The sequence below is a fragment of the Antechinus flavipes genome, chromosome 6, assembly GCF_016432865.1.
Source record: "Antechinus flavipes isolate AdamAnt ecotype Samford, QLD, Australia chromosome 6, AdamAnt_v2, whole genome shotgun sequence".
In the NCBI taxonomy this organism is placed as follows: Eukaryota; Metazoa; Chordata; class Mammalia; order Dasyuromorphia; family Dasyuridae; genus Antechinus; species Antechinus flavipes.
The window spans coordinates 201,545,009-201,570,122 of NC_067403.1; the positions used below are offsets into that span (position 1 = coordinate 201,545,009).

Here is a 25,114-nt window from a genome sequence, read left to right on the forward strand (position 1 = left end):
AGAAGGGACAGGATATAGTAACTGGATATTAGGGGATAAAGAAGGGACTAGATGACCACATTCCATCCTTGCTTTGCAATTAATTTTTTCTTTTCAACACTCAGAGAAGTATAGACTCTTAGTGTGAAATGGACCTTAAAGGTTATTTAATACAAATCCCTCGTTTAATAGAAAAGGAAATTGAGGCATAAAATGGACAGGGGATTTGCCCAAGATCAAATATCTGGGAAGTGGCAATTAGAACTTGAGCCTAAGTCCTTGAACCTCTAGGAACTGGTCTGACTTTTCAGTCTAAGTTGATGTTATGTTTGATTATATTTTGCTATCCCATAGAGCAGCATGGAACTCCATCTGTCTTTCCTCCTTCACCAAGACAGAGAGGCAAAACTGTCACAATATTCCCTTAATTCTGCCCCAGCTGTATTATTCATTCTTGTGTTTTCAGATTTATAAAAATTCAGATTAAAGAAAGAAATGAGAGGAAGCTCCATTGGACAGTCTCTAAAAGATAGTATCCTCTCAGAACACTTTACTTTTAAAATAACTGTATGGATATGTATACATATATTGTATTTAACATATTTAACATGTATTGGTCAATCTGCCATCTGGGGGAGGGGGTGGGGAGAAGGAGGGGGAAATTGGAACAAAAGGTTTTGCAATTGTCAATGCTGAAAAATTACCTATGCACATATTTGTAAATAAAAAGCTATAATAATAATAAAAAAAGAAAGACTTGCTGAATTGAAATTCTGTTGATTAGAGATGTTTTGATGTTTCTAAAAACTAGTGGGAAGAAATTGTCATCTATGTAGCTTCATGGAGGAATATATCTGTGGACAGATCCTATGTTAATACAATATTTGAGACTGAAAGAGAACTTTGCTTATTGGGAGAAATTATCTCTACCAAAGCTTCCAGAAGATGGTGCATAAACCTGACAGTGTAGCTATGTTAACTACCATCTAGGTTAAGATTAAGAAGGAATAATTACAGCATAAGCAACTTTTTAAAAGATATGAGAGTTTCAGAGTTGGATAGGGAAAGATTGGTGGGATACGGGTTTTGATATCAATCATAGATGCATCCATGGGGAATGGAGAGAGAAGAGAAAATGGCAGCCACATGTTGAAGGGATTGATAAGAACAGAAAGAGCCAAGTTGATGCAGGTAAAAACAGAAATCAAGGGACATTAGCCTGGCTCAGACATCCTAGTACTCTAATTTTCAAAGGGGGGACAATTTGCTAGCACTATGCTAAAAAGGAAAGGAAAGTGATTAAAAAGAGACTATTTCAGAGGTAAAATTTAAACCAATGTGTCAGGGAGAGAGAGAAATTAATTGGGGAAACATTTATGATCTGATTCAGTTTCTTGTTATTTATCTTACATTGTTTTAATGAAATGTCTTTTGCTCTGAATTCACTGTCACCTAATTTAGTCTTACAAAAAGTCATTGGTTGGGAGCTCAAAGTTTAGGATTTGTATAGATGCTAACTTCAAATAGAATACCCAAACTGACAAACATTGACAGACTTCAGTGCTGCATGGTGGTAGGGTGGGAAGTAGGGGTGAAGGAGCTGTACTACACATTTATTTTGAAGCATTACTAACATTGCTTGTTTTTAACAGGGCTTCTTAAGTTTTTTTCACTTGCAGTTTCCTTTTGCCTAAGAAATTTTTCCTCAACACCAGGTATACAAGTATATAAAATATGTATGCAAATTAAGCATTTATTGATAATAAATCACAATTTCATGATCTTCACATTCAGTTACAAAACCTCATATGTGACCTATATGGTGTTTTTGTCATTCCCTTAAAGTTCTTTATGCTTAATTCTTACAATAAAGGACACCCTCAGTTTCTTTTATATTCTCCTTTTCCCAGAGACATCCTGAAGATATTTTTAAGTGATCTGTGAAATGAGGTGATGACACAAATGAGGTGATGGCAAATGTTGGTGTTCCTCTAGGGCATCAAAGGTACCTCCACCATCCTTAATGGTCCCTGGCCACAGCAAGTTCACAAGAGATTTAAGATACCATCTCCACAAATGGAAGAAGATATATACAAAGGCAACATGTGTTTTAGCTATATTTTTTCATTTTTTCTCTCAGCCCCTAATTCAAGGAGGGATGAACACGCACAGAGATCAGCAGACTCACTGAATTTGCTATTTCTTATGTCTTAGATCAGTGGTTCTCAAAGTGTGGTGCAGTGAATCCTGGAGGGTCTCTGAAATCCTTTCAGAGGGTCTACAAATTCAAAATTAGTTTTTTTCTATTTATGATAAATATCTATTATGTAACCCATATAAACAAAAACTCTTTGGACATATAATCAATAGTTGTTAATACCATAAAGATACTGAGAAAAAGAGTTTGAGAACCACTGCTTAGACTATCCTCACTCTCCCTTTGCCTCCTGTTCTTTACATTTTGAATTCTTACCTCTCCATAAAAACCTAACTCACACCACGTTCTGTGTGAAGCCCCATAGTGTATAATAAACTTTCCCATTAGATCTTACATAGAACTTGGCAAAGTGTAATCTCTATTTTGTTGTCTGTCTCTCTCACACATACACGTTCACACACATGCACTTATGTAATGGTGTGCATTGTGACTATCTATTTGTGTCTTGTTCTCTTTAAGATTTCAGGGTTTATAAGCACAATTTAACCATGTCTTATATAAACGGAGCACAGGCCTCTACACACAGTAACTACTCAATAAATGTTTGGCTGAACAAACAAATGAATGGATGGATGGACAGAACGGAAAGCACTGAGTCAGCATACCCCATTGTTCGATGTGTAGAGCCAGCTACGAGCAACGATAGGTCTTACTGTTTCTTTCTTGCTCACAGATGTAAAATCTCACACTTCTTAAAAAAGGGGTAGGGGCATTTTGGTGGTATAGGTAATAGCATAATTTATAATCTCAAGGTCTTAGTAGCCAGATTCTCAGAGGCTACCTGGCCTTCCCAGCTCAACACTGTTTTACTCCAATTCTGAGTACCACACTTTATTTAATTAATTATATGTTTAATGCCTTTTTTAAAATAACATTTTCTGCTCCAGATGCATTCTTCATTCCTCCTCTTTCTGGAGAGCCATCTCTTATATCAAAGAACAAAAAAGAGATGGGTGGAAAGAGGTTCAGCAAAACTAAATAAGCATATGGTTGGTTGGTTAATTGTTGTCCTTCATGCTCAAAGAGCACCAAAATGACATCATTATGTTAGAGTCAAGTTACTGTGTTTGACTGTGGCTGGTCAGACCAATATGAACTTGGAATGCTTGGTTACATGTTGGTCACAAATAGTCCTTATGAACATTTGGGTGGACTCTCTAATTTCACATATCTCCCAGTTCCTTTGCATAATTTCAATTCTGCTTTACTCATAGAGCACAGCTCCTTTTCTGATGAGGGGTTCTGGGTAAGTGCCTCCCATGTCATAGAATCAATTCTAAAGTTTTTGAGATCTTGAGAGTATCCTTGTATCACTTTTTCTGACCATCTTGTAAGCATTTACCCTGTGTGAATTCTTCATAAAATAGTCTTTTTGGCAAGCATATATTTGGCATTTGAACAATGTGGCCAGCCCAATGGAGTTGCGCTCTTTGAAGTAGAGTTTGAATACTTGATAATTTAGTTTGAGAAAGGACCTCGGTGTCTGGTATTTTATCCTGCCAGGCGATCTTCAGAATCTTCTTAAGACAATTCAAATGGAAGCGATTCAGTTTCCTGACATAGTGCTCATATCCAGCTTTCAGAGGCATATTACAGTGAGGTCAGCACAATGGCTCTGTAGCCCTTCAGTTTGGTGGTTAATCTAATACCTCTTCTCTCCCACACTTACCTTGAGAGCCTCCCAAACACTGAGCTAGCTCTTACAATGTGTGCGTCAACTTCATTATCGATGTGTACATCCCTGGAAAGTATACTACCTAGGTAAGTGAATTTATCCACAGCATTCAAAACTTCTCCATTTGCAGTAACCAATGGTTCCATATATGGATGGTTGGCTAATGGAGGATCTGTGTTTTCTAGGTGTTAATTGTTAGGCCAAAATTAGCACAAGAAGCAGAGAATCGAACCATATTTTCTTGCATCTCAGCTTTGGATGCTGCACTAAGTGCATAATCATCTCAAAAAAAATGTACCAATGTTCCTTCTTTAGTTCTAGCTTGCAGCTTTTTCATATTGAAGAATTTACCATCAGTGTGGTAGCTGACTTGGATGCCATGTTTGTCCTCATTGAAGGCATTTGACAACATGGCTGAAAACATCATGCTAAAAAAACATGAGAGCAAGCCCATGGCCTTGTTTTATTCCACGGGTGATTGGGAAAACTTGAGAGCATTGTCCATTGTCCAAAACCTGGGCAAGCATGCCCACATGAAATGGATGTACCATTCTGATGAACTTCTCTGGGCAACCACATTTTCACATATTTTCCATAAGCCCTCACAATTGACAGCATCAAAGGCCTTGGCCAGATCTACAAATGTTGTAGACCGTTGACTGTTTACCTCAGGATGAGATCAATCACTCCCTAGCTGAAGTTCCAACTGAAGAAGAGGCTTTGAATGCCATCAGGCTACTTTCATGTGGCAAAGCACCTGGTGCTGATTTTATTCCAGCTGAGATTTACAAGGTGGGGGGTGCATTGCTCATACAAAAGCTGATTGAAATGTTCCAGATAAAATAGCAAGAGGAGGTTATGCACCAGAAGTTCAAGGATGCTTCCACTGTCCATCTCTATAAGGGTAAAGGGAATAGAGTGTTCTGTGACAATCACGGGGGTGGGAGGGAAAAGGAGAAAAGGAAATGTGTCTCTCTCTCTCTTAGTCATTGCTAGCAAGATTCTCGCCAGAGTATTCCGTAAGAGGCTGATCCTATGCCTGGAAGAATGTCACCCACCTAAGAACCAGTGGGGCTTCAGAAGGGACTGAGGAAGATATTTGCTGTTTGGTGTTTCCTCTCTAACAACTCCAGGAAAAATGCCAGGAACAGAACAGAAACAAACATATAAACTAAATATGACTGGATAGGATGTCCCAAAAGTCTAAGTACAATTTTAAGTTTTTGGGACCTCTTGTGTATACAATGTTCCAAACCCATTTAGTTCTATAACAATAAAAATTAAAAAGGAAGAAACCATATTTTCTCCTGTTTCCTTTGGGCCTAAGCTTGCTAACTCAATAATCTTAAGGTAATAGCCAGAGGTAGTTAGATACTTCTAAGTTCCTTTGAATGAGGAGAGCCTTAGCCTGATGTATTCAAATCTTAATCATTTGTCCCCTATTCTTATCATTTTCATAATAACTGGCCATCCTTATCTGGTCTCTACTCTCTGTATCCCTTTTCTCTCCATCTTTACATATTTAAGTTCAAATTTATAGCTATCATAGAATCATTTTTCAGATAGAAGGCACCACAGAGATCATTTAGTTGCATTTGTGAGGAAATTTAAGGAGGTGAAAAAGTCTTGCTTAGAGTCACATAGCAAATAAGTAGTTGAGGTTGGATTTGAACTAGCTCTTACTGACTCCAATTTCACTTCCCTGCCCACTGTACCACTCTTACTCTTATTCTGTATTCTATGTGTTTCTTGTTCTATATTCCAGGTCTTATTCAAATGGAGAAAGAGCACATGCTAATAATAATAGCACACACTTATATGGTACTATCTCATTTGATCAGGGCAGAATCATTAAACATTTGCATGAAAGAAAACAATTAGGCTATCTAAAAGTGGAATGGGCTGTCTCAGGAGGTAGCTGGCTTCTTATCACAAGAGGTCTAGAATGCAAATGTAATTTAGTTCAACAAACAATTATTAAATGACGGGTGTGGGAAAATGATTGGTGCTAGTCACGAGTTACAAAAATATAAACAGTACGTGTTCTCAAGAAGTTTATACTGCACTAACCAATTATCACACATGCTGCAGAAGAGATTCTTGTTCAGCTTCAGGTTGAAGAAAATGGACTCTCAAGTTCTTTCTGACTGTGAGATCCTATGATAAAATACCAACCATGCTATTTAAATACTAGTTGAGTAGCAATGCTATGTAGGGTTGTATATAGGATCAATATGCATAGGATATTGCATATCCTATATAGGACCAATAAGATTTTAGAATGAATGGGCCCTCAGTTTAGATCAGAACCCTTGTCTTTGGGTGAAGTATTTTTCTTTCATTAATTTCTAAACTTCTTCTTTTTTTTTTTTTTATCACAGATCCTCAGCTACAGACACTGAATCTAACACAGCAAGCATAAAAGTCAAATTATTCTTCATAGGCTTATGTCCCCACTAGCTTCATTAAAACTTGCAGGTTTGGGGGCTCTTTCTTTACTCATTACAAGCCAGGAGATCGAGATAAGGTAACTCTAGGCCTGCAAACTTTGAGGGTATCCTGTATATCAAGTTGAGTTATTCTGATTTTTGAGGTGATGGTCTGGCCTTGGATTGGTAATGGAGTCTGAAGACTCTTAGGGACTGACACAACGGAATATCTTCATGGTTGGTTTATTGGAACAGGCTTTATTAAAAACTACATATAGATAGAAATATATTCCCAATTTCTAAATGACCCTTAATAATAATAGCTATTTTGTATATCATATCTCTCACCCTGATCAGTCTTAAACTCCAAGGATGTACTACTTGATACTTGGAGTTTGTTCTATACGGATTAGAATTTCTCTTGGAGTTGAGAGATCTACCCTTTTGATGGGTTATTCAGGCAAAGGATTACATGTGAAGAGTTAGGTCCAGCTCAGCTTGTGGCTGGTGATTACTTTCAGAATGCTTTTCCTTCTTGGGGCCAAATATCAGACATATCTTCAAGTAAGATTCTCTTCAGATCTCATGGACCAGTTTGCTTGTGTTTCTCTAATGTATTTTAGAGATGAGGGGCAGGAGGGAGTCTGGATCTGTGATTTCACTGGTGAAGGCAGCACTCTAATGAGAAAGCTCCAGCTATCAATCTAAAACATTCAACAGTCTGTAAATTAGAGCCTTAGAGAATTTTCTGGGGCATCAAGAGATGCTTTAGCACTTTAGGTGACTTACTCATGTAGGTCCATAATTAAGATGCATCAAAGGAGGAACTTCAGCCAAGGCTATCCTGACTCCATGGCCAGTTCTCTATTTCCTATATCATTCTGTTCTTCTTGATGTACTTACTTGTAATATAGAATACCTTAGTTCATTGTGTTTGTGGCTTATTTCTCCTCTTCTATGAGCTTCATGAAATGAAGACTACATCTTATCAGAATTCTCTAACTCCCCTATCTCCCATCATAGTACTTTGAAGACAATGTTGAATGTTGACTATAGTATGTAAAACAAAGTGTTATTGGAGATGATTGGAGAAGAAGACAGAGCTCATGAGAGACAAATATTATCCCAAATACTACATTGGCACCTGGAATATTCTGTCATTTATCACCTATACAATCTTGGATAAATAACTTCCCCTCTCTGGGTTTCTTCATTTGTAAAATGAGGAATTTAGAACAGATTCAGTGACTTCTAAGATCTCTTTCAACTCCAGTTTGAGAATTGTTTTGGGGTAGAGCAGGAACTGGGAGCAATGTTCCATATTGGAATTATTTAGGGTGGATGCTTTATGAAAGGTAAATGGACAGATATGGATAAGGGTCACCCTGGTATTTGCCAGACAATCTTTACTTACAAGTCCATCATCCAATGAAGCACGTAGACCCTAAATCTTTATTTTTGAGTGTGACAAGTTTTAAAGACTTTGTGGGTGAATTGGAAGAAGGTTGAATTTCTTTTGCTTCTGTTTATAGAACAGAATTACTATTTTTCCTGAGGATTTTGTCTTCTTCCTAATTACTTAGGAATATGGACAGAGCACTCAAAGTGCAACAGCAACCAATATATTTCCTAGTGCTGAGATGTAGTCTCAAAAATGCAGAATATGAGGAGTCAAGGAGAGAAAATGGAGCAAGAATCCAACATTTCATGCTAGAAATGGCAGAAGGGAGAAGGTAACTAGAAAACAGCTGCAGCACATCTTTGAACCAAGGGAGCCAGCTAGGGATCCCTGAGATTTAGAAATTAGTAAAGAAAAAAGTCTTAGAGCCATAAAAAGGGTACCCTGAACTTGGTTTTTTTGGGGAAGAAACTGAAGTGTCTTGAAAGCTGATCAGGTCAGCAAGGCCTAAGACCAAGGGCAGGATATATAGTGTACAAATTATCTCATTTAAATTCAAGGAATGAATTTGTGGGCTGTTAAGCCAATATTGTCTAAGGGAATCTCTATACACCTAAACCCTGGGTCAAAATTATTTGAAGGGAGCACTGAAAGTGGCAAGATTTCTGCTATTCTCTCTTTTCACAGATCAAAGAAGGATAGATTTAGAGCTGAAAGAGACCTTAGAGATCAGCTAGTCCAACCCCTTCATTTTACAGTTTAGGGAACTGGAGCCTAGAAGGATTTATCCTAGTACTCTTCATTTCTATCTCTTTATTTTCTCCATTGTTTCTTCTCTCATCAGTATTTCCTCTTTCTTCAATGACTTTCTCTGCTTTGTTTCTGTCTTTTTCTCCTTTTTTTCCTCCTCACTGTCTTCCTTTCTCTCTCTGACTTTGCTACTTTTTCTTCTCTTTCTTTCTACATATCTTTTGTCACAGTTTTCTTACATTTTCTCCTCCTTTTCTTTCAGTCTGCCTCTCTTCTCTTTTTCCATATGTCCCCCGGGTTTATGTGTGTACCTCTTCTTTGAGAATATGCTTTGACTGTCTCTTTCTCGGTCTTTTCTCTTTTTCTCTGTTTAGTCTCCCTTTCTGTCTTTTCCATCCTACTTCTCTTTCCTCCTTTTGTGCTCCTTCTGTTTTCCCTCTCAATATATCTCGTCTTTCTCTTTTCTCTGTGCCTTTCCTCCTCTTTTTCTCTGTATGTGCTTCTTTTCTCCCTTTCTCTCCGTGCCTTTCCCTCTCCCTCGTTGTCCCCTCCCCGGCCCCTCCTCCCTTCCTGTCATGCTCGGACGCGGGAGGAAGGAGGGCGATAACTTCATGTGACTGCTCCTTCCCCGAACGCCCTTCAGCATCGGCTGCGGCTCGGGAGACACCACATGGACCCGGCTCCCCGGAGAAAGCTCCGTCACTGACAAGACCCATAAGGAGCCCCCAGCACCGCCCGGGAAGGTAACTGACTTTTCCTGTTTATTGCCTGTTCCCTCCTTCCACCATCTGGAGCTGTCCGCTGACCATGGTGCTGAATCCTGGAGCATGAGGAAACCCTGCTTTCCCCCGGTCCTTTTCCCTCGCCTGTACTCTGGGTCCCCTTTGACTGCTCCCCTGAACCTGGAGTCCTGTCTTCCCCATCTCTATCATATCCAAGACCTACTCTTCTTATGCCTTCCCCAACCCAGCATGAGCTTCTCCCATACCCCCAATGTCTTGGACCCCCTCTTTCAGCACCTTCTGTACCCAGGGTTCATTCTTCCAAGGGACCACCACCCTGCCTACTTCCCTTACATTTCCACTTCGTCTGCCCATCCAGGATCCACTCTTCCCGTGACCCCAGTATCCCGCGATCGGTCCGCACACTGGGTCCACTCTGCTCTTACTCTCAGTATCGTGATTATCTCGGCTCAACTCCTCTCCCTACCTCGGGTCTTTCTTTTCACACTCGTACCCGGGTCCCACACCCCCTGTAGCCGTGGCTCCTTCACTAGGATCTTCTGTACCCCGAACTCCCTCTCCTTAACCAGAATCCCCCATTTCCATATCCCTCTGTTTGCACCCAGAGCAACCGGTTCCCCTCGTCCTGCTCCAGGTCAGTCCTGGAGAACATAGAATGGAAAGGGTTTTAAGAGGTGGGGTGGAAATATGCTGAGCGGAATATAAACACCCATCTGGTTTGGTCTGTTAGGGCAGCATGTTTTTGTTTCTTAATTTTATTGGCAGGGGTATCGGGGGTCGTTTATGCCAAAGCAGGTCCCCAGTATCTGGGCCGAGAAGCTCAGTCGAGAGCTTTGTTTGGAGGTGGCTACTCGCGGGCTTCTTTGCTTCCCGGAGGACATGAAAGCAGCGGGATCGGAGAAGTTTGGGAAGAAAAATACTGGACTGCAGCATAGGGCACGCGTCGGTGTGTGCGCGCGCACGTGTGCTTCTGTAGCGCGCGTGCGTGTGCGCGAGCGTGAGCCAGAGCGCGCTGCGGTCCGCTTCTGTCCCCGCGGTTCTCTGTTCTCTAGTGTGGGGATGCGACTGCGGGGGGAGGGGGGGAAAGAGAGAAGGAGGGGGGACGTTCAGCCAATCTTCCATTCCTTCCTTCTTCTCCTCTAGGGGAGTCTCTACAGAAGGCAAGTCTCCCAGTAATACTTCCACACCTCTAGCACACACATCTTGAGTTTGGGGTCTTTCAGCCAGCCTGGTAGAGGCGAGCACTCAAGGATGGGGACCTTTCAGGATCAGGGTCAAAGAAGGGCTAATGGTTGGGAAGAGAGTTTGGCACAGCGATAGGACAAAGGCAGGGAGAGGACTGGGATGGATAGAGATCCAAGTCTGCAGAGACTAAACTCGGAGGAGGTGGTGGGATTCCATGACCCCACCCCGGACCCGGGAGGATGCAGACTTCAGTATAGAGGCCCTAAACCCCTATGCTTCTCACTCTTCCAGAACCCTTCCCCCTCTCCCCTCTCCCAGGCAGGGAGCTTCTATAGAGGGAACGGCTGGCGGGGCGACTGGGAGTTCGTACTTTCCAAGACCCTAACGCCCACGTCTGGGGAGAGGGTCTCCAACGCGTGCTGTCCGGCAATCCTGGTACTCGGACCCTTGTCCCTAACTCGACTCCTCAGATCGCCCAGGAGACTGAACCACCCCGGAGCTTCCGGAACCCGCTGCGTTTCCCCAAGCGCAGCGCGAGTCACCTTCAAACGCCCCTTTCTGCACTTCCTCCCTGCTCGTTGCCGCCTCTGCCAAGCGGGCGCGCGCTCCTCGCTCCCTGCGCAGCCCCCGCCCCAAAGTTTCCTCCTCCAGCTCAATTCCCTAATCAATGAACCTCCCGAAGCACAGAACCCTTGCATCTGAAGCCAAAAGACCTTTCAAGAAAATTGATATTCAATGAACCTGATCATGCGGGTTATTTCTGCAGCACTAAGAAGCCCCGCTCCCGCCCCTCCACTAGTCCCGCCCAGCCCAGGACTCCTCAGAATACCCTTCTTCCTCTCGCCCTCCCTCTCTCCCGACACTTTCTCCACTCACCCCTGCTTCCCAATCTAGTACTCGTGAGTGTCTGCACTCCTTTCGTTCTTCCCACAAACCTGAGCCCCCGCTCTTCTTTTGCCTACCCCCTCCCTCTCCAAACTAGTTGGTGAGTGACCTCTTCCTCCTTACTCCCAAACCAGAGTTCGTCAAGTGACTCTTCCCATTCTGCTCCTGCAATTCTGGATTTAGAGTGAGAGGAAGATAATTTGGGTCCTAACTTCCACTTACTTACTTGACCTTGGGCACGTGAATTAACTTCTTTCGATCTCAGTTTCTTTATCTGAAAAAAAAAAAAATGAGGACTTTGGCTAAGTATCTCCCAGCTGTAAATCTAGGGTGCTATGATCCTTAGGTACTGTACCCCCTAAGCAAGGGAACCTCTCCCAAATGACCTGTCCGTTGTGATTCCCCAAACCAGAACTTGTCATTGACGTCTCCTCTCTCCGACTTGTCCCAACTCACAGAGATAAATTAGGATGTCAAAATCAAGTCGATGCCTTAACCTGCTCTCTAACCCGCAACAAACAGCGACCCCAGTGGCCAACTAGTGACTGACTGCTCTCTCTACCTTGTCCCTGCCTGTTCATTCACTTAGTGACAGCCGAAGAGAAGGGATCTCAAGCCGGACATCTGACTTCCCAGCTTTGTCTAAGTCAGTTAACTAGACCGAAGCTAATTGACCTTTGTCTTTGACTCCGGGGCTTTATCCTTTTCCTATTTTCTAAACCTTCCCAGTGTTCTCTGTCCCCCTTCCCCTTTCACTTTAGGCTCTCTTTTTTCTACTTCTCTGCAACCTCTAAAGCTTACAGGACTCCCTCAGCTAAGGTCTGACACTTTTTAATTACTCTGATCCCTATTTATTTCTCTCCTTCCACCGCTGCTTAGATCACTGAATACTAATCCCTATATCTGCTCCCTCTTTCCCTTTGTCCCTTTGTGATATATATCCTGGTAGTGAGGATTTTTTTTTTTAGGTTTATTCCCCAGGGAGAAGAGAGTAAACAGATTCAAGAATAACAAGGGAATGTCTTTAGACTGGCAAATAAAAGCAGATGCTGTAGTGGATAGTTTATTAGCCTGGTTGTCAAAAAAAAAAAAAAGGTGTGGATTTAGTGTGGTCCACACTAGCAGTGGTCATCGTGAGCAAAACCTTTAATCTCTTAATATCTTGGGCAACTCTCTGAAAATCATAAAATGGAAAGTGGTTTCTATAAAATAATCTCATCCCTATTCCCTACTCCCTTAAAAATGAAATTTACTCCATTCCAGACTAGATCTTAAAATTCTAGTTATTCTGTTGAATCTTGGCTTTTCAGGTCTATGTTCCCTGTAAATCCTTTTATGTCTAGAGGCTCCAAATCCTTTAGGGTCCCAGAAGAGTTGTTCCCCAGCACTGTGAATTGGTCTCTTCAACAATTCTAGGCTACTTCCCCATCAGGAAATGTGTATTCAAGCTTCCTCCTTTACTTATATTACAATGCAAACTTTGGCTAGCTAGAACCCCTCCCCTCTCTTCCTACTAGAATGGAGAGGAAAACAAAGAACTGATATCCCAACCGTAGGATTGTACTATCCCTTCAAATGGTCCATCATCCCATGTCACCCATTTCCTTACCTTTGTGATGGCCTTTTCCTTTATTCTTCACAGGGTACAATTCAGGACCAGTGGCCTGTAAAATTTGCATGTAAAGTCTGAACCAGCCTCATACGGGATCAAAGCCATCATCATGGACTTCGTTATGAAGCAAGCTCTGGGAGGTAAGGGGGACCTAATTTGAATCCCCACAATCTTTCTGTGATTATTTACTCCTGAATAATTGGTATTTCTCTTTGTCTCTGTCTCTATATCTGTCTCTTTCTCTGTTTCTGTCTCTGTCTCCCCCCTACCTTTGATACACTCATATATACTCAAACATATACCTTTTTGATTATGGTGCAATGGCACAAACATTCACTCTCTCTTGTCTTCTGTTAGAGCATAACACCAGCACACTCAGGAGTATTTCCAGTAATTTTGTTATTGTGCTCTGGCACATTCATACCTGCCTTCTCGTACTATTTGTCGCACTGACGCCTACCTGGGAAAGTTTATATTTGTGCTTGGAGTCTTTCATTGCAATCCAGCTAAGCCTGCCTCATATTTGGAATAAATATTGACATTAAATCCTTTATCGGCCTGTGCTGTGTGGAGATGATGGGAAGACAGACACTCCCTGATCCATTTACAACAGGGAAGAAGCAACAATGGAGTCTCTTGGCTTCCCTTATCAATGTCTGTATAGTGGGACTATAATAATAATAATAATAATAATAATAGGAGGTTTGGGAAGTATGTGAGTGTGTTTGAAAGCATATCTGAATTGGGAGAAAGGGTGACAACAATAGATAATCAAGTCTATGGACACTGAAGAGCAGCTTCCTCCCCTGGTTCCGGGGTGGAATGGAAGCTGGGGCTGAGCAAAGTTGGGTAAGGCTCTGACTGTCTCATAAATACTGATAGTGCTCTAATCTCCTAGGGGGGAAAAAAGAGCTGAGAGTAGTGGGCCTATAGGGCTGAGATGTCAGGCTATGGCTACGTCTAGGGAAGGGCAATGTTACAATCTGGTTATTGTAACTCGCTGGAAAGCTCAGTCAGCTGCGCCATACACTCTTCCCAGAAGGAGAAGGGTTGGATCATCTCCGGTTGTGGGCTGGTGGCTTTCTCTTGTTCTCATGAGGTTTGCTCTCTCAGTCTCATCCTCTCTTTACAAATCCCAGACGCATTTTCTGAAGGTGAATTGTATCCCAGGCTTTTGTGCCCCAGTGGCATCTCTGGTTCCCATGGTATTTGCTCCCCTCTCCCCTTTCTTAGCAAAAATCAAAGGATTTTATGAAACAGAGCTGAATTGTTTGCCTGAGCTTGGTGATTCTGGAAAAGCCAAGACAATGGCCCTCAAAAAACAACTCCTTCCCCCCTCCCAGTTACTTACACAAGCAAATTAACATAATGACAAAAGGCCAGCTGCCTCTGGCCTTCAAAGTTACATTTTTGTCTTTAAAGGGGAAAGGGGGAGAAAATACACCAAAATTCCTTGTACTGGAAGGAGAGAATTGTCTGGTTTTAAACTATTTCTTTTGTGTGATAAGTTGATTATTCTGACATTATTTTATATATTAATATGTGATTATATCGGAGGGAGGCCTGGGTAAATATATTGACTCTGAGCCCAAATTTGTCTTTAACAGTCCCCAATTTATATATCATCATAACCGTTCTCCCATACAATCTATTCCTTTTCCCAACCCTGACACTGGTGGGGCTTTGGACACAGTCACAGATAGCAGAACAATTCAACTTCCCCCGTAGTGAATGCCCTGATTTTGAGCCATTCTTAAAATGTTCACTGCAGCTACTAAATTGTCTAGACCTGATGTCCAGAGAAACATGGGAGGGACAAAGATTTTGATCCTCTTTTATTTATTTTATTTTATTTGTTTACATTACAGTTTATGGAAGTAATGGGCTTTGTAGATTTTTGCATAATTTTAAGGATAAGCTGTCTCTAAGGTCTTTTTCTGTTCTGACAGAGACACTTCCTAGGCCTAAGGGACTGAGGTTAGAACCAAAGTGTGGTACTTAACCTAAGTGCAGATGGCATCTGTGGTATGATTTGAGTAAAGTGAGGCAAGGAGCTGCATACCTCCAAATCTCTCCCCATCACAGTGCCTGAAGTGGGCTGAAATCATCATTCCGTGCTCTAACTCAGCATTAGCTGCGGACCAGCTCCAGATGGGTGCCAGACTCCACTTGCCCCAGGGATTGCCCAGTGATTGGCATTGATCTGCAGTATTCTCCTTCATTTCCCTCTCTTTGCCTACCCTGGGGCTCTGCAGATTTTCTCTCTTAGTAGAAGGTCTGATGCAGGACTGACAGGACCAGGGCTCTCCATGGTCTTCAGTATAATTTGGTTCATTGTGAACAGTGGCAGTTCTCACCTACTTAGATTAAGTCAGAAGATTTCAAACCTTATAACAGGGCCTCCCTCCTCTGAAAATTTCCCTAGTCCAAAGGACATGGAGATTTAAGGCTAATCATTAGGATTTAGGATCACAGAATATCAGAGCTAGAAAAGATTTTAGAGAACATCTGATCCAACTTCCTAATTTTACAGATGAGGAAACAGATCCAAAGAGGTTACATGACTTATATGAAGTTAAACTTCATCCTTCTAGTTTAAATCAAGTATGGTCAAATATCTGTGCTAATGAAGCTCAGACATTTAATTACATTTGTCATTCAAATGATATGTAATTGAGGATTCATTGGAGGTTTTGAAACCTCTGATTTCGGTTTGACAAACAAGGTAATTGCCCAGAGATGTTTTTTTTTTTTTTCCTTGTGTCCTAGCATCAAGGTTGTTTCTCTAAATAACCATAAAGGAACCCCTCTCTCTCTGGAATTTCCAAGAAGTCAGTGTACATTCTATATGTGTTGACATATGTTTCAGGTACATACTTTAGTATCAATCCATCATCAAAGGCATTTATTAAGCTCCTACTGTATACCTTGAATTGTGTAGAGGATTAAAAGATCAAAATGAAACTGCCCTCAAGTTGCTGTTCTCAAGAAACTCACTTTGTACCATCAAAATACAATTTATACTCTGATAAATAAATACAGTGTGTATATGTACACACACACACAGAGAAAGACTTTAGAGACAGCTTATCCTTAAAGTTATGCAAAAGTCTACAAAGCACATTACTTCCCATAAACTGTATTTAAATTTTTCAGACTCTAAAATGGGGATAACAAATAAAATAAAATAAATAAAAGAGGATCAAAACCTTTGTCTCTCTCAAATTTTCTGCAGTGAACATATATGTACACACACACACACATACAAAGAAAATACAAAATTTTGTGGAGGAAAAGAGAGGGGGCTACCAAATGGTTGATACCAATAAACAAATTCCAGTGACCTTTCAGGATCCATTTCCCAGGAAATTTTGGGTTGTTGGTGCTGCTATGGAATAACAGGCATTGTCTGCCTTATTCCTGGGACATGAATTCTAACACTGGGTCTATTCTTGAGTTGCTGAACATTTTGCTTCAAGAAAGTGAGGGTCTCACTGTGGCCCTTACAAAATCATCTGCCCTTCTGGTCTGTGTTCTACCAAATGAGCAGGAGGGAAAACTATTTCCAAAAAGCAAACACAAAACAAAATAAGGCAAAATCTTACCAAAACCCCAACATTTCCTAACAAGGTATCTGACCCTTTTAGCATTTTATTCTCACTTCATTATTTGTCAAAAATCCATTAATTTATTAATCATTCAGGGGAAATATTACTAAAGAAATCTGAGTTCATAGGTTAGAGATCACTTAAAAAAACCTAGTTGTGATTTTGGCTCTGGTATGGTCACCACCACAACCTGTGCTCCCACCAGTGGGCAGCCATCTCTGCTAAATCAGCTGAGAGGAAGTAAAGAAGTATTTCATTTAACAAGCATCTTTTAAATGCTTCTTATATGCAAAAGCTTGGGAAAGGAAGCATACAAAGTATTTGATCTCATGGAGCTTGCAATACAGCAGTAACAGAACTCTATTTAAGAGAATTGTAAACTAAATGCCCTTTGAGCTCTAAGGAAGAGATTAGGAGAGAAAACGGATTTGACACAAGTTTCAACTCACTTCCATTGAGATGGAGGGGAACAATGCAATGGATGATGAATTGGGCTCCAAGATTTTAGTCCCTCTTAATAAGAGACCTCCAATTAGGGGGGAATAGTCATTTGTTGGAAAGGTTGATGTAAGGATTCATACTTGAAGTGAGAGGGTTAGATGACTGAAGTTCCTTCCAACTATATGACTCTGGGCAAGTTTGGGCCTCAGTTTCCCCTCTGCCAAATGAAGTCATAGAAGCTATAGCTAGAAGGGATTTCTCATTTTACAGATGGGAAACTGAGGCCTGAGGAGATTAAATGATTTGAAGGCCATGAAGGTAGTAACATCAGAGGGAGAATTTGAATCCAGATCGTCCCACTTCAGAGCTAAAGCTCTTTCATCAGATAGACATATTCCTTGTTTATTGTATAGGGTCTTGTTCTTATTGCTTGTCCCCAGCCTTCCACTTCTATGGAAAATCCCACATTTTGTTTAGTATACTAGGACTGAACTCCTGGTTTTAGTAGCATAGGGAAATCTCTGGACAAGTAAACTCCCTCCACCAATTAAAATAACACATCTTATTGACCTATCTTTGTACTTGTTGTTTGTGGGCATAGTGAATAGAGTGCCAAGCCTAGAGTTCGGAAGATCAGAGTTCAAATCCAGCTTCAGCAATTTACAAGCTGTGTGACATTGAGAAAGTCACTTTGCTCAGTTTCCTCATCTGTAAAATGAGCTGGAGAAGCAAACAGCAAGCCACTCCATATCTTTACCAATAAAATCCCAAATTGAGTCACAGAGTCAGAAATGAATGAACAACAAATATTCATTGTTTTGCCCCAATAGAATGTCTGTGTTTTTTAAGAAAATGGATTGTTTAGATTTTGTCTTTGCATCCCCACCATCTAGAAGAATGCCTGATGCATAGTAGGCATTTCATTCATGATTATTGAATAAATGAATAATGCTGTGAGGTCCAAATGAAAAGAACTGGTGCCCTTTCTCCTTCCAGTAAAGAAGTGGAGACTGTGGGTATAGAATGTTTCATTTTTTATAACTGTTTCTTTTTCTTTGTTACAAGGAAAGATTCATGGGAGGAGAAAGGAGAGGAAATGGTAAGAAAGAACTGTGATATGGAAACAAAAGGCATAAATAAAACATTTTGAAAAGAGGGTCAACAATTGTGTGCAGGCGTTTTGAAGAGTTAAGACACAAAGGATGTGCCTGGCCAGGCTGTCCTTTGGGAGGGACGCAGACAGAATACAGCTCTTGGGTTGTTCTCAGCTACAGCCGAAGAATTCCATGAAGCTTTGCATAGCTCTATTGTCTTCCTCAGGATACATATATGTGTTCCAGCAGGGAGCCTGCTGGACAGCTCCCCTGGTGCCTTGAAGCTACTGGATCCATGTTTGAATTGAATTCAGTGGACTCAGTGCCATATAGAAAGTGAATCCTGGCAATTCAGGTCAAGGAAATCTTTTCTTCCTTAATATCTGTGTTAGAATGTAAACTTATTGAGGGCAAAACTGTTTCCTTTTGGTTTCTGTATCTTCTGTGCCTAACATAGTGCCTGGCACATAACAGGCTCTTAATATAATTCATTGACAGGCTGTTCCTTTTTTGAACTCTGTAGCTGCTTAATCATCTCAATTCTGCATGTTGTTTATATAGACACTGTGGCCTCTATCCTAGAACAGCACTGTTGTATGAAGGAGTAAGCCGTGGTCCCTGGGCATCGGAGCAACCTGCTTCTGTTGTAGCCCAGTCTGGCTCCTGCTCTATTTATTCAGTCTGTTTGTTGTTCTGAGGGGAGGTTTGGGTTGATCTTGTTGGATTACATAAGAAAAGCTACTGCAAACATCCTATGGCCCACTGTTGGAATTCTCAGCCTGGATGGGCTGGTGTGTGATTGGACCACTCTACCCTGAGAGTTCCACTGAGAGGCAAGATGAGAGAGAATGAATGCTGAAGATGGAGGGAGGAGGTATGGAGAGGCCCTTCACCAAAGGATCAGATCCTATAAAATACTGATGGAGAGAGAAAGAGGAAAGGAAGGAAGGAAGGAAGGAAAGAAAGGAGGGAGGGAGGGAGAAAGGAAGGAAGGGAGAGAGGGAGAAAGGGAGGAAGGGAAAAAGGGAGAGAGGAAAAGAGGGAGAAAGGGAGGGAAGAAAGGAGGGAGAGAAGGAAGGAGGAAAGGAGGGAGGAAAGGACTAAGGGAGGAGGGAGGGAAGGAAGAAAAGAAAGAAAGGAGGGAGGGAGGGAAGGACTAAGGGAAGGAGAAAGGAAGGAAAGAAGTAACTAAGGGAGGGAGGAAGGGAGGGAAGGGAAGTAACTAAGGGAGGGAGAGAAGGAGGGAGAAGGGAAGGAAGGAAGGAAGGAAGGAAGGAAGAAAGGAAGGAAGGAAAGAAGGAAGAAAGGAAGGAAGGAAGGAAGGAAGGAAGGAAGGAAGGAAAGAAGGAAGGAAGGAAGGAAGGAAGGAAGGAAGGAAGGAAGGAAGGAAGGAAGGAAGGAAGGAAGGAAGGAAGGAAGGAAGGAAGGAAGGAAGGAAGGAAGGAAGGGAAAAGGGGCCCAAGAATGAATCAGCAACAGGAACCAGGTTTCTCATTTCAAACTCTTTTCAAATTCTTGAAACTTCAAATTCTTTGAACTCATTTCAAAATCTTGGACCCCTTATATAGTTCATACTCTCCAAAAACAAATAAGTATCTTTTGGAATGTGAATTTTAAAATTCTGCCTAAAGCAAGTACTTCTTCTAGATATCTTAGATCCTAAGATTTAAAGCTAGAAGGAACCTTAGAGCTCATTTAGTCAAATTCTCCCATTAGATAAACAAAGTGAATCTTGGGTGAGATTGTCCCAAATCACATGTATCTAAGTTAAGATTCTACCTTAGGGACATCAGACTTAAAATCTAATGATTTCACCTTTCTGCTGTGTCACACTTCTATAACCATGCATAACTATGCACATAAGCCAGACAGATACAAACAGTATGTCACTTGGCAGGTCAGTCCCTGAGGACTGATCAACTACTCCAACTCAGGTGTCAGGATAACCAGATCCTCATAGGCCAGTCTGCTGATTTATGCCTTTTGTAGTGACAGCATCTGAGAAGGATCAGATATCTCATTCAGTTGTCTGTCTAGCTGATTATGGCTGCATCAGAACCAGCTGGGAGAAAGGAGGGCTAAGAAAGCCTCAAATCTTGCTTATTACAGCTGATTCAGATACAACTCACCCCCTCCCCCTTCCCACACACATACTTGTGTGATCTCTCTTGCTCCATTTCCTGAAAAAGATTTGTTAAAACCTCTCTCAAGATTTGGAGAGATGCTGGACCTCATGATTCTCCCACACCTGGACCTCATCCTTAGTGGAACCATTTATCCAGAAATTATTGAAGGACTGAGGAAAACATCTGTTGCTCTGAAAGCTTCAGCAGACATCAGATTCTGTGGTGATTTCTGGCACTATAAGGTCTACCCTAACCATCTTCCTTAGGAGTTTTCCCTGGAAGGTGACCTCCAAGTTTTATTGCTAGGGGGATTTTCAACTTGGTATTTGCCAAGTAGAATAATAAGATGATAGACTTGAAGTTCATGGGATGGGTACTAAGAACAAGGTTTAGATTTCCTGTTACTGCATCTACCTATGTCAATCTGACTTTTCCTCTGACAGATTTATCTACCTTTATATTTTCCGGGTTTCCTTTTAAGAAAATAACAGGCTCCAATAACAGGCTCCACCTTAATATGTTAATATGTGGGATTTTGTGCCTCATCCTACCACTTCTCCTCTAGCCATGGTGAGCAGTAAGGAGAGTTTTCTCCTCACTGTCTCCACTCTGCCCCTTGCTTCTAGCTTTCAGAATGTTAGGGTCAAAAGGGAAGGGGACTGGAGTCTAGAAATAACACTAGCAATTATGCACAGGGAACAGATATTTTACTTTTATTCAAATGCTATTTAAAATGTACAGACTTACAGTTATTATTATCATATAATGATTCATTTCATAATTTTCTGATACATATTTACCTGGTAATAGTAAAACATGATAACACAAATATAAAATATATGTGTATATATAGATAACTCTATCATCTAAAAAAAATAAAAATATTTTATAGTACCATTATCTACAGGGCAAAAACCAGAAATTGATTTAAATGGTTAGGTAATTATGGACATAAGTACTCAAGAGTTACTTTTCTGCCAGGAGTTATGGTACAATTGAAAGAATTCTGGCCTTAGAGTCTGACCTGGCATTGAATTCTGCTTCTGATGCTTACTAGCTATGTCACCCTAGACAAGTCATTTAAACTCTCTGAGCTTCTAGTTCCTCATTTGTAAAATCCCATCTAGTATTTATTAAGTACCTATTGTATACAAGGCACTGTTACAGGTTCCGTAGCTATAAACTTCATAGGATTGTAATAAGGATCCAATAAGATAACAGAAAGCATTTGGCAATTTTTAAAGCATGATCAAAATGTCAGCTATCATTCATCTTCTACCTGCTTCAATAATCTGCTAGAGAATGTGCCTCTAGTACGTGTAGTATGAAGAATACTTTTGTCTAGACCCTTGACCCTTCTAGTTTCTCCCACCTCCATAGCTCCAGTCTTTTCTTTGATGATTTCCATTCTTTGCAGGAATTTATCCTTCACAGGCTCACACATTGTGATCTTCTTTCTGTCCATCCATTCACTTGTTCAGACTTCTCTGTTTCCCATGACCCATGTCCCTTTCAGAGACTTGGCTGCCTCAGAACCACTTGACATTTGATCAGATGTACCCATTGGCCAGTCTCTGTCTCAAATCAGATTTGTTTTCCTCATCAACCTCTAGAGCACATCTTATTCAGAAGATCAACCAAGATGTACTTTAGCATTTTTTAAAAATCTGATTAAAATCCACTTAACTATAAGCAAAAACTGGTTGATTTTCTATGGGGAAAATAGCAGTCATCTCAAAAAATTGGAGCAAATAATAAATAATAGGAGAAAAATAAAGCATAATGTCAGCATCCAAACCCTACTGAAAATGGCCTCCCTTCCCTGGGATGTGAAATCTTTTGAGGCTCCACTGGGTAGAAAAGAAAAGATTATAGCATCTTAAAATTGGAAATAACATTAAAAGTGGTCATCTAGTCCAAGATCTATCTGAATAGGAATCTTTACCACATTTCTGACAAGTGACCATCCAGACTCTACTTAAAAACCATCAATGATGGGGAACTCAATATCTCTCAAGGCATGCCCTTTCACTTTTTGGACAGCTCCCATAGTGAGGAAATTGTTCCTTACATTATGTTTCAATCTGCCTCTCTATACTTCTCTCTTCTCATCCATCCCTTTTGCTTTTAGCCAGCCTCATTTCTTTTAGTCTATTCTGAAACTTCTTATAAATTGATGGGGACCTAGAACATAGAGTTGATTTCCTTGAAGGTTTTAGATGTTTAAGAAATAGGTCATCCCCTATACAAACCTTTGGCCATAGTCTTGACACAGGAGGATGGGTGACAACACTAAGGGAATTTAAGGAGAGCTATATTTTTGCCTTGAATTATATATGTGATTTTTTCTGATCTCACATCAGGTTGGAGTCTAGTGCTGCTAAATCTGAAATTCTTTTCCATGTCTGATTTTCCTTGAACTTTAATGTTCATTGCAATTATTTTTTGTTAATTTCCTGTTCCCTTTTACATCCTTACATTAAGTGCGCAATTTTTTCCAAACCAGCCTAGCCCATCCCTGATGTTTGTAAAAGATTATTGTGAAACGTCTGTCATCCAGGAGCTATTAAAACTAATGCTGTTTGCTTAATCCTGACTATAATTTCTTGCCAACCAACAAAGCAAAAAATAAATGACTTTATCAGTTGAAGTGTGTTACATCCACTCTATTCCCATGTTGGAGCTAAAACATTTATAATTGAGTTGCAGTTTAATCAACTAATGCTCCATCTCTGCAGGAGAAGTGCCATTCTTCAGGGCTTCACAAGAAATGACGGCTACTTTGAAGTGTCCTCCCACATCAGGGATTCAAGGTTTTAGGTAAAAGCTCTCACCTACTTTCCCTTCTACTGCTGCTCACAAAATTCCCTTTACAATGGGCTGGTTTATTGGTTTCTTCTCAATATATATGGCCAAGTCAAAGAATTATATCTGAAGAGTTTTCTAAAAGCTAATAGGCTTTAATGAATTGCCTAATAAATCTTTTTTTGTGTGGTCAGCTCTGATCTCTATAGCAGACCGAAGTAACAGGAAGAGTAGACCATCTTTAGAGGGGAGGCAGGAGGAATGAACTCTGGCCCTGCCCTCTGGGATCTCACAGTCTGAGAAATAGATATGGGTAAATGCCTGGATTTTCCAAACCAGGAAGGGACAGGTGCACTTGTGGATGCCTGGAAGTATTCTAGAATGTGTTATCAAATCATAAATCATAGTTTATGAGCTTTTGGAAAGGGGAATAGCAGTTACTAAGACTCATCAAGAACAGATTATACCACACTAATTTCATTTCCTTTTTTTCCTTTTGACAGAGTTAGTAGCAATGGATTAGGGCAATGCTATAAACACAATATGGCTGTAAAGCATGTGACAAAGCATCTCCTGTTATCCTGATGGGTCAAGACTGCATTGGGGACTAGATGACAGAATAGTTAAGTGGTTTCAAATTTGGATGAATGAATGACTGACTCAAAGAGAGGTCACTAATGGATTGATTTCATCCTAGAGGGAACATCTCTAGTGGAATACTTTGAGCATACATCCCTGAACTGTTTTAATATTTTTATCATTGATTCAGATTTAGCCATAGGTGTTTTGTTTATCAAAATTGTAGATGAAACAAAGTGGACAGCAGTAGCTAACAGGTATATTGAATGTCAGATACAGGATCCAAATATACCTCAATGGACTTAGAATGGCAAATTAACTTAATATGATGAGATAAATAGGGTGTCTCAAAAATCTTAGTGCAGTTTAAAGCTCATTATAGCTTTAATTGCTTAAACCTACACTAGGATTTTTTTTTTGAGACATACTGTAGAAATGATAAATATGTCAGGAACTTAGATACAAAAAAACAAATACACAAGTACAGAGTGGTAGTAATATATTACATTACAAAGACTCCGTTTCCTCATTTGTAAAATGGAGGTGATAATACCAAACATACTTAACTCACAGAGTTGTGAGGTTTAAATGTGATAATATCTATAAAGCACTTTGGAAATCTTAAAGTATTATATAAATGCCTGCTATTATGATCACCTAGGAATTTTACCTTTGGGATTTTGAATCAAAAGCACTAAAATGCAAATTCACACGATTAGCCTTCAAGCTAAATTGTAATAAATATGCTAACTCATTATTACACACATTTAAGTGAACACCGAATGAATGGATAAATGAGAGGTTCTGAATTCGTTAGATATATCTTTAATTCTTTCTCTTAATCTTTCATGGAAGAAAGTTTGTTTTAATTCAGTTGGCAGGTTTGATAAGAAAATGAACCATCTCAAAGCTGTTTAGAAGTACTCTGAAAAAGTAATATGTGATTGTAGTCATAGGTTGGGTGGAATGGACAGTTTGAAAAATTATCAGGTGATTTCCATCAGTGAAGATAGCTTTTCATCCTCAAATTCAAAACAACTGTACCTGAAGCACAGATTTAAGGTTTAACGGTTTTTAAGTATCTGAATCAGCTAGATGGTACCTAAAGTCAAAGAAGATAGGTTCAATTCTAATCTCAGTTACTTATAACGTGTTCCTGTGCAAGTCACTTAACCTCCTGATAGGTCAAGATGGCAATGTTTTCTCTACAGTTAAAATGGGGAAAACGATAGCACCCACTTCACAGGATGATTGTGAGGATCAAGCGACATAATATTTGCAAAGTGCCTGGCATTTACTAGGTGCTAAATATTTATTCTCTTCATTTCACCAAAGGTAGACCCAACCAAAGCATCTTAAACTTGTGTGTAGTAGTAATAGTAGTAGTAGTAGTAGTAGTAGTAGTAGTAGTAGTAGTAGTAGTAGTAGTAGTAGTAGTAGTAGTAGAGGATGTTATATGTTTTAGAAATAACATCTGAGAGGCAACTACAGGGTGCAGTGGATAGAGCACCAGCCCTGAAGTCAGAGGACCTGAGTTCAAATTTGACCTCAGACATTTAACATTTCCTAGCTGTGTGACCCTGGGC

General features: G+C 40.5%; 1 protein-coding gene across 1 annotated transcript in view; it reads left to right on the forward strand.

Moving 5' to 3' along the window:
- The first annotated feature begins 9,013 nt into the window (after positions 1–9,013).
- The window catches only part of CPLX1 (complexin 1), a 116,472-nt gene continuing 100,371 nt past the window's right edge, over positions 9,014–25,114 (forward strand). The window contains exons 1-2 of the mRNA XM_051963811.1: positions 9,014–9,193; positions 12,906–13,015. Of these exons, the coding sequence (XP_051819771.1) occupies positions 12,985–13,015 (31 nt within the window). The 5' untranslated portion in view covers positions 9,014–9,193; positions 12,906–12,984. The remainder of the gene's footprint in view (positions 9,194–12,905; positions 13,016–25,114) is intronic.